General features: G+C 49.2%; 1 protein-coding gene across 1 annotated transcript in view; it reads right to left on the bottom strand.

The window, feature by feature from the left end:
• Positions 1-10153, bottom strand: part of prkd1 (protein kinase D1) — a gene marked incomplete at both ends in the record, with an annotated part of 93080 nt that overhangs the window by 62528 nt on the left and 20399 nt on the right. Inside the window, 1 exon segment of the mRNA XM_084451284.1 lies at positions 3645-3783. Coding sequence (XP_084307410.1) covers positions 3645-3783 — 139 coding nt within the window.

Genomic DNA, 10153 nt, shown 5'->3' with positions numbered 1-10153 from the left:
AACCTGAAAACCATACGAGTGCAGCTGAGCTGCTAGAATATCCGCCTCCATGTCTCCAAAGTTGGGGAAACATTTTTGTCATTTTTTTGAGCTACGGAGAAAATAACTGAATGGATTTGTACAAACACACACACGTATGGGCAAACTCCTGGCGGCGTGGTTTCTGAGGGGCTGTCGGTCACAGATGGAGGAGGAGGAGATGATTGGCTCAGGTTTGGGCTGTATACAGCAGGGGTGAGTTGAAGGGGGCCTGGGTGTTGAAGCCCAGCGTGTGAGCAGAGCGTCTGATGACTGGCGCTGAGCCGAGGCCCTCCACCATGCCAGTCGCCGCTCATCGCAGAATGCTGCCTGATTAGACTTTCTGCATGGGGAAATTGCCTCCATTCATTCAAATTATTGTTTTGCCTTTTGTTTATGGGCCAAGATATGTTTGGAAATTCAACAACCTGTGTAAACGGTCATTACATGCTTCAGAAAATGAGTGCACATGTGTGTGTGTGTGTTTGTGTGTGTGTACCGTACCTCTGTAGGACAAACACCTATCTTTGTGTACTGTATGTTCTCAATGTGTTATGAATGAGTAGTTGTGTTGATTCCCAGATGTTTTGTTTGCTGTGTGCCTCAACATGCCCAAACAGGATGTGATCACGCTGAGGTGTTTGTCTGGCTCTGGGAGTCCAGCGGATGTCTGATGAAAACAGAATATGGGCCAACAGTCTGCTCCTCAGCCTTCAAGGCCCTCCTGTTACTGTAGTACCCGGTAACGAGGCGCTGTCTTCTCCAGCTAGTCTGCGCTGTTCACACCCTGGCGCACATGTCAGCTAACATGTCGTTAGCATCAGATCCCCCTTCACACCCACTGAACTCTGCTGCTCCGGCGGCCGAGGTGATCAAAGGAGGAGGGGGAGGAGGGGGGGGAGGAGGAGGAGGGGGAGGAGGAGGAGGAGGAGGAGGAGGAGGGGGAGGAGGAGGAGGGGGAGGGGAGTAGACACACGTGGTGAAAGTCTGACAGGAAGCCTGGTATCAAACAACAGGCAGTGCTAACGCTGACATGTTAAAAGTGTTTTTATTGCCAAAGATAAGCTCACTAACCAGACAGGAACTGGCAACATAGGCGCAAACACTGAAGCTAACACTTGCATGTTCATTTAACTTGCCACATGTAAGCTAGTGTCTCTCCAGAAACAAATATTACATTGAATCGCTGCGCTCCACATACTACATAAGAGTCTGAGCCACTTCGCTGGCCAAGCTGGTGTTCTGAGGGCGTCTCGACGGGTCAGAATTGAAAGAGTGACAGGTCGTACAGTAGCAGCAAATGAGAAACGCTAGCCCAGGTTAGATGGGCGGGGCCAGGTTGGGTGGGAGCGCCTGATCGTGAAAGTCGTTACTGATTGGTGTCATTTACTAACCATCTCTCTGCCAGCTAGCCAGACGCTAGTAACAAAGGAGCCAATCTGTTATTTCTCAAAGGGAAATATCAACCTATGTTTCCACGTTCAAGTTCAAACATAGAACCAACTTAACTGTAAATCAACTTAGCCTACTGAGTACGATAGCTAGGTATGTTCATCTCTAATGATGCACGCTGGCATCGAATATCAATACGCAGGAGAATACAGGCTACAGACCTGACAGTGACACTGTAGCTGTGTTCGGAATCGCTCCCTATTCACTATATAGTGCACTATATAGGGCGTCAGCCATTTTGTTTGTAGTGTCCGAATTCTCCACGGAATTTTTGTTCCCTATATAGTCCACTATTTATTACCCACAATTCACCTTGATTTGCAGGGAACAGTGCATGTACCCTACATTTTCTCCGTTCCCTAGGTAGTTCACTACATGGTGAACCCTATATAGGGAATAGGGAGTGAGGGAACGAGGGAGCGATTCCCAACACAGCTTGTGTGTTCAGCTGCACCCAGTCGGCTGTGCGCCACACACACCTTTGTCTGTTACCACTCACCTCCAACATGTTCCCTTAAACAAGTTATTCTCTGTTGATACTGATACCGAAATAATCGAGATACAGAGGAATCTCAGAGGGTGTCTGCTCCTCCGGGGGGGGGGGGGGGGGGTGGAGGGGGGGGGGGGGGGATGGAGGGGGGGGGGATGGAGGGGGGGGATGGCAGAACATTCAATAACCGTTTGCCTACTTCTCTCACACGTCAGTGGTGGCATCTTCCTGTTACCTCTCTGCCTTCCACAAAACCTCCCATTAAAAAGTGTCATGACAGGTTTGTAAAAGCACGTCTAATGCACTAGCATGTGTGTGTGTGGAAATGTGTAAATGTATGCGTGGGGGGTACCTGGGGCGCAGCAGAGGTCTCCCTCACCCTCCTGTCTCCCTCCCTCACCCTCCTGTCTCCCTCCCTCACCCTCCTGTCTTCCTCACCCTCCTGTCTCCCTCACCCTCCTGTCCCCTTCCCCCTCCTGTCTCCCTCCCTCACCCTCCTGTCTCCCTCCCTCACCCTCCTGTCTCTCTCACCCTCCTGTCTCTCTCACCCTCCTGTCTCCCTCACCCTCCTGTCTCCCTCCCTCCCTCACCCTCCTGTCTCTCTCACCCTCCTGTCTCCCTCACCCTCCTGTCTCCCTCACACACCCTCCTGTCTCCCTCACCCTCCTGTCCTCCCTCACCCTCCTGTCTCCCTCACCCTCCTCTCTCCCTCACCCTCTGGTCTCCCTCACCCTCCTGTCTCACTCACCCTCCTGTCTCCCTCACTCACCCTCCTGTCTCCCTCACCCTCCTGTCTCTCTCACCCTCCTGTCTCCCTCACCCTCCTGTCTCCCTCACCCTCCTCTCTCTCTCACCCTCCTGTCTCCCTCACCCTCCTGTCTCTCTCACCCTCCTGTCTCCCTCACCCTCCTCTCTCCCTCACCCTCCTGTCTCCCTCACCCTCCTCTCTCCCTCACCCTCCTGTCTCCCTCACCCTCCTGTCTCCCTCACACACCCGGGCAGGAAGCTGATTACCTGCTGGAGCTGCAGCTGGGGAGGAGGCGTTTGGAGAAACACTTAAGTGACACATAGTGACATCACTTCCTCCTTCCTCACCAGCAGCAGCCGAATCTAACTTTACTCAACTGCACGGCTAATGGAGTGGGTGTGTGTGTGCGTGTGCGTGTGTGTGTAAGTGCATGTGTGCTAATGTGTATGTGTGCGCGCATGTATGTGTGCTAGTGTGTGTGTGTGTGTGTGTGTGTGTGTGCATGCTAATGTGTGTGCGTGTGTGTATGCATGCTAGTGTGTGTGCGTGTGTGTGCATGCTAATGTGTGTGTGTGTGTGCGTGCTAGTGTGTGTGTGCATGCTAATGTGTGTGTGAGTGCGCGCGTCTGTGTGCGTGTGTGCTAGTGTGTGTGTGTGTGTATGTGTGTGCGTGTGTGCTAGTGTGTGTGTGTGTGTGTGTGTGCGCGTGTGTGCTAGTGTGTGTGTGTAAGTGCGTGCGTGTGTGCTAGTGTGTGTGTGAGCGTGTGTGCTAGTGTGTGTGTGTAGGTGCGTGCGTGTGTGCTAGTGTGTGTGTGTGTATGTGCGTGCGTGTGTGCTAGTGTGTGTGTGTGTGTGTGTGTGAATGTGCGTGTGTGCTAGTGTGTGTGTGTGTATGTGTGTGCGTGTGTGCTAGTGTGTGTGTGTCTGTGTGTGTACCTGACAGAATGACCTCCAGCAGGTCTCCCTCCAGGATGTCAGAGGAGCATGTGAGCAGCTGCAGGATGTTGTCAGACTGAGGGTCGTGACGGAACAACAGGATCTTGTCGTACATCCCGTAGAAACCACACTCTGGAAACTACAGCAGAGAGAGGAGGGAGAGGGAGGGAGGAGAGAGGGAGGAGAGAGGGAGGAGAGAGAGAGGGGGAGGAGAGAGAGAGGGGGAGGAGAAAGGGGGGGGAGAGAGGGAGGAGAGAGAGAGGGGTAGGAGAAAGGGGGGGGGGAGAGGGAGGAGAGAGAGGTAGAGAGGGAGGAGAAAGGAGAGAGGGAGGAGAGAGAGAGGGAGGAGAGAGAGAGGAGGGAGAGGGAGGGAGGAGAGAGGGAGGAGAGAGAGAGGGGGAGAGGGAGGAGAAAGGGGGGGGAGAGGGAGGAGAGAGAGGGAGAGAGGGAGGAGAAAGGAGAGAGGGAGGAGAGAGAGGAGGGAGAGGGAGGGAGGAGAGAGGGAGGAGAGAGAGAGGGGGAAGAGAAAGGGGGGGAGAGGGAGGAGAGAGAGGGAGAAAGGGAGGAGAAAGGAGAGAGGGAGGAGAGAGAGAGGAGGGAGAGGGAGGGAGGAGAGAGGGAGGAGAGAGAGAGGGGGAGGAGAAAGGGGGGGGAGAGAGGGAGGAGAGAGAGGGAGAGATGAGGAGAAAGGAGAGAGGGAGGAGAGAGAGAGGGAGGGGACAGAGAGGTATGAGAGGGAGGGAGGAGAGAGGGAGGAGGAGGGGAGAGAGGGGGGAGGGGAGAGGGAGGAGAGAGAGGGGGAGGGGAGAGAGAGGTGGGAGAGATGAAGAGAGGGAGGAGAGAGAGAGGGAGAAGAGAGAGAGGGGGGAGAGAGAGAGGGAGGGAGAAGAGAGAGAGGGGGGAGAGAGAGAGGGAGGGAGGGGAGAGAGGAGAGAGAGAGAGACGTGTCCAATATCTTATACAATACACTCTTGGAATTCAAGGAAAGGCAGACATGGATGTGTCACGGAAGTTCAGTAATCATAATCAAGTTTAATTGTTTCAGTGAGCCAAAAGTCAGTCTGAACCTGGGGTCATCCATGAGGTTCGGTTCAGAATTCTTGGAACCTTGGTTCTATCTAGGGACCGCGTTTCGACCAGTTTTGAACGGAACCGTTGTACGTCATTAGCTTGGAGATATAGGCATGTGTTAAGTTGTTTAGGTGGTGTGTCACACAAGTGGCTTGCGTAGTCTACTTCATTATAATTGTAGTAGGTCGTCATCACACTATTGTTTTAGGGATTGTCAATTATATAATTTGTATAAAGTCAGTTGGATGGCTGGTTATTCAGATAGTTGGCACTTAGCATAGAGAGAATGAGATCATTCACACTTGGGAGCCTTATTCCCGGCGTACATTTACACACAGCTGAAGCGGTCGCTTACCACTCTTATCATCGAGTAACATGTGTTTACAGCAAATCTATAGACCGCGCCCGCGATATCGTCACGGTTCGCGCTGAAAAACCTACTATTTTTTGGTGCCGGTTCAGAACCAACTTTGGGGTTCTCTAACTCATTTATTTTTGGTCAAAATGCTCAGAACCGTTCAAAATTAGGTTCGCAAACCGGCAACGAACCGGTTCCTTCTTGGTGGAAAAGGGCTAAGAGAGATGGTAGGATGGAGTTGGTCTGGAACTAAAGTCTAGTTCAGGTACTGCGGCCAAGACAGGTCTACAATGTTTTAGAAGGGATTTTCATGGAAAGTTTCATAGAAAGTCTTCTGGAAAAGCTTCTACAAGACAGTGTTCTATCATTGGTGCCTGATGTATTTGAACCTGTCTGCCTCACGGGGGAACACCTCCACAGTGACGTCCCTCGTTCCGTAGCCTTCTCTAGAGCTGTGAAGACATTACCTGACATGGACGTCCGCCCCAACAAACAGACACGCTGTCTGGAGACAGCTGGGAGGCGGAGCTCCTCAACAGAGCAGAACGGGAGTTGGAATTGTGAATCGTTGAACGGTCATTCCTCCATTCAGCCACTCTGGGCTTCCTCAGGGTGAACAGACAAACACATGTAGTTGGAGTCAGCAGCAGGAGCCACAGTATACTGACGGAGAAGGTGTCCAGGCCAAATAAATCATATCAATAACCCAAAAATATATCAACATATGAGGTCAGAAAGGCTTACAACACCAACAGCCAACTGTATACTATTTGCCCCACTATTTTAAGACTGTATATTTATTTGCCCAGGGACTGCGGGTGGAAATTAGCTGTTTTAGCTATAACCTTGTACAGTGCATCTCTCCCTATTCTATAGGGTAAATGTCTGTACCTTGTCCCTGTCTTAAAAATAAATAAAAATCAAATCAAATCAAATCAAACAAACAAACAAACAAACAAACAAACAAACAAACAGCAGAGTAGCTCAGGCCGGCTACGCTGAGCTGACCGGACCCAGCAGTCCTAGGATTGATCCCCTGGCGGAGAGGAGAGCAACATATCCACTGACCTGTGAGCTGAGCCGGTGGGCCGCCACAGCCTATCACACGCCATCGATCTCCCCAGAGCCCTGGCCACAACCATACACGGCCAATCAGAGGGCCCCACCGGCCACAGTCACAGCAGGCCCCAAACAGGCAGGCTGGGTAATTCATAATGTCCGTCTCTGTATCAAGACATTCTGATCCGTTACACTGATAAAATAACATCGGTTAATGAAAACATTTCAGCGGTTTACTTGGCCCAGACCGAACTCTTCTGAGAGAAGCCATATGTCAGAGAGAGAGAGAGAGAGAGAGAGAGAGAGAGAGAGAGAGAGAGATCCAGCATCAGACTCTCCCAGTGAGCCAGCTGCAGCGACCATGATCAGCCACATTGATCACTGATCTATTGGGCCACATATCTCTAAACTCCCAATATCCTCCTCTTCATCCAATCAATACTGACCTCTCTCTCTCTCTCTCACACACACACACGCACACACACACACAAACACACTCTCTCTCTCTCTCTCACACACACACACACACACACACACACACACACACACACACACACACACACAAACACACTCTCTCTCTCTCACACACACACACAAACACTCTCTCTCACACACACAAACACACTCTCTCTCTCTCTCTCTCACACACACACACACACACACACAATCTCTCTCTCTCTCTCACACACACACACACACACACACAAACACAAACACACTCTCTCTCTCTCTCTCTCACACACACACACACACACACACACACACACACACACACACGCACACACACACACACACACACAAACACACACACTCTCTCTCTCTCTCTCTCTCTCTCACACACACACACACACACACACACACACACACACACAAACACTCTCACTCTCTCTCTCTCTCTCTCTCTCTCTCACACTCCCTCTCTCGACAGCACATTTTGATTTAGTGTTAGTCATAGTCTTTTGACTGAAATGCTATTTAGTTTAAGTCATATTTTAGTCATCTGAATTGTTTTAGTCTAGTTTTAGTTGACTAAGTAGCATTAAGATTTTAGTTGACTAAATCTGCAGTAGATTTACAGTATTAGACTAAAATCGAATGGGTTTAGTTAAAGTCGCACAGAAATTAAAAAAGCATTCTGTCCCATTTTGGTTCACATAATTGGTCATAGTGTTCACCTATTCAACGATGTATGCCAAAAAAACATACACAGTTCTACTTTTGTTGTAATCTTGTATCAAAGTATATAATTTCTTACTTCCTGGAAAACGGTAGGTCACGTGCAATTACAACACCAGGTACCTTAGATTTTAGGCCAATAATCTCACAACATCCACCCTGTCAATCAAAGCGTCAACTGGCCCGTCTATTGTGTCCATGATAAATTTATCACTGTCATCTGGATATATTCCCCAATCTGTTAAGCATGCTGTAATTCAGCCTTTGCTTAAAAAGCCTAACCTTGACACCTCTCTTCCTATGAGCTATCGTCCCATATCTAAGATGCCGTTTTTATCCAAGCTCCTTGAAAGGGTTGTTGCCAAGCAGCTTACAGATATATTAGGCGCGCACAACCTGTATGGTGAATTTCAGTCAGGATTTAGAAAAAAGCACTCCACGGAAACAGCCCTCCTTAAAGTCACTAACGACATTGGAATGGCTGCAGATGACAGGAAATGTTCATTATTGGTGCTACTGGACCTTTCTTCAGCCTTTTGAGTAGGTTAAATTATTTGGGTTTTACTGGATCTGCACTGGGCTGGCTCAGATCATATCTTGCCGATCGCAGTTTCTCAGTCTCTGTGGGCCAGTTTATGTCAGACTCTGCTTGTAGTTGTTCTGTCTCTGTGGGCCAGTTTATGTCAGACTCTGGCCCTCTGTCATGTGGTGTCCCCCAGGGCTCTGTCCTTGGACCTTTGTTGTTTTCCTTATACATGCTACCTCTTGGTCAGACTATCAGCCGATTCAAGGGCATCTCCTATCATCTTTATGCTGATGATATCCAACTATATTGTTCTTTTAAACCAGATGAGTGTAGTGTATTGTCTGTTTTAAATGATTGCCTGGGCTCCATTAAGGATTGGATGACTGACAACTTTCTTATATTGAATGAAGAGAAAACTGAAACCCTGATAATTGCGTCTGATAACCTAGTCCCCACCATCAAGCACAGCATTGGGTCACTAAGCATGTGTGCTAAACTGAAACTACGCAACCTAGGTGTAATTTTTGACCAAGCCTTGTCTTTTAATCATGTCAGTCAGCTTACTCGTTCCTGTCTCTTCCAACTGAGGAACATAGCCAAATTAAGATCAGTTGTATCCAAGCCAGAACTGGAGATGATCATCCATGCCTTCATTTCTTCCCGTCTGGACTACTGTAATGTGCTTTTTACCTGTCTGAACAAGTCTGCTCTGGACCGTCTACAAATTGTCCAAAATGCAGTTTCTCGACTTTTAACCAGGAGCAACAGGAGAGCTCATATTACGCCTATTTTAGCCTCAATGCACTGGCTCCCACTGAAGTTCAGGATACGTTTTAAAGTGCTACTCCTCACTTTTAAAGCCCTTCATGGACAATCACCTGGCTATATCGCTGAACTCCTGTTTCACCACTCAACAAATCAGGCCCTCCGATCTTCTGATAAACTGCTACTGTCTGTCCCCAGGACCCGCTTGGTGATTCGTGGTGATCGGGCGTTTCAGGCAGTTTCCCCCAAGTTATGGAACTCTCTCCCTTTCTCCTTGAGATCTATCTATGAGCCCTGCGATAATTTGAAAAAAAAAAACAGCTAAAGACACTGCTTTTTAGACAGGCGTTTGGCTAGCCCTAATATGTCCCCTTCTGTCCCTCACGAGTTTCAATTTGTCTTTATTTTGTGCCTCTTTACCTGTTTTATCAATCTGTATTTGCTTTTATTGTTTTATTCTTCTGTATTTTACTTGTGTTATTTCATTCTGTATTGCTTTATTCTACTTGGTTATGTTGCACTTGTCTTAATCGGTATGCGGTTGTTTTAATTGTCTGCCACTATGTTCGATTTTACTGTAAAGCACCTTGTGATTGTGTATCTTGAAAGGTTCTATATAAATACACTTTACTTACTTCTCTTCCCAGCTCTGGGTAAATCAGATCTTCACTGACGCAAGCGTGTGGCTCTCAGGTCGCAATGACAGCTGCGTTAACTGCAACAGTACCGTTGTCATGGTAGCGGAATCCAAGTTTCTATCGCAAGCAAATGCTATTCATTCCTCTGATAACCTTACAGTACATTAACTCATACACTCACAGACCCACATACACTCACTCACATACACACACACACACACACACACACACACACACACACACACACACACACACACACAACAAGCTGATGTTAGTTATTGGAAACAGCAGTGAGAAGGCTTACAGTAAAGCAGAGGATTTGACTGATGGCGCTACTAGTTGTCATGGCGCCCAGGGACTGACTCTGTAGCTACAGTAAGCTGAGAAGCGGTCTCTACATACGGCTATTCTCTTGCTGCTTCCCAGTGTGCTTTAGGGACAGAGAGAGAGAGAGTGAGTGTGTGTGTGTGTGTGTGTGTGTTAGTCATTGTGGGGGATAAGTATGATGTACATCATGGCACAACCATTACAGGCTGAGTGTTCTCTCTCAACTAAAGGAACAGGAGAGGAGGAGAGAGGAGGGGAAGAGAGGAGAGGAGAGAGGAGAGGAGAGAGGAGAGGGGAGGGGAAGAGAGAAGAGGAGATGGGAGGGGAAGAGAGGAGAGGGGAGGGGAAGAGAGGAGAGGAGATGGGAGGGGAAGAGAGGAAAGGGGAGGGGAAGAGAGGAGAAGAGAGGGGAGAGGAGATGGGAGGGGAAGAGAGGAGAGGAGAGGGGAGAGGAGAGAGGAGATGGGAGGGGAAGAGAGGAGAGGGGAGGGGAGAGGAGAGAGGAGATGGGAGGGGAAGAGAGGAGAGGGGAGGGGAAGAGAGGAGAGGAGGGGGGGAGGAGGAGAGTGGACAGAAGAGGGGAGGGGAG

Source organism: Borostomias antarcticus, assembly GCF_949987555.1.
Source record: "Borostomias antarcticus genome assembly, chromosome: 16".
NCBI classification, from domain to species: Eukaryota; Metazoa; Chordata; class Actinopteri; order Stomiiformes; family Stomiidae; genus Borostomias; species Borostomias antarcticus.
This window is presented reverse-complemented; position numbering and strand designations above follow the sequence as displayed.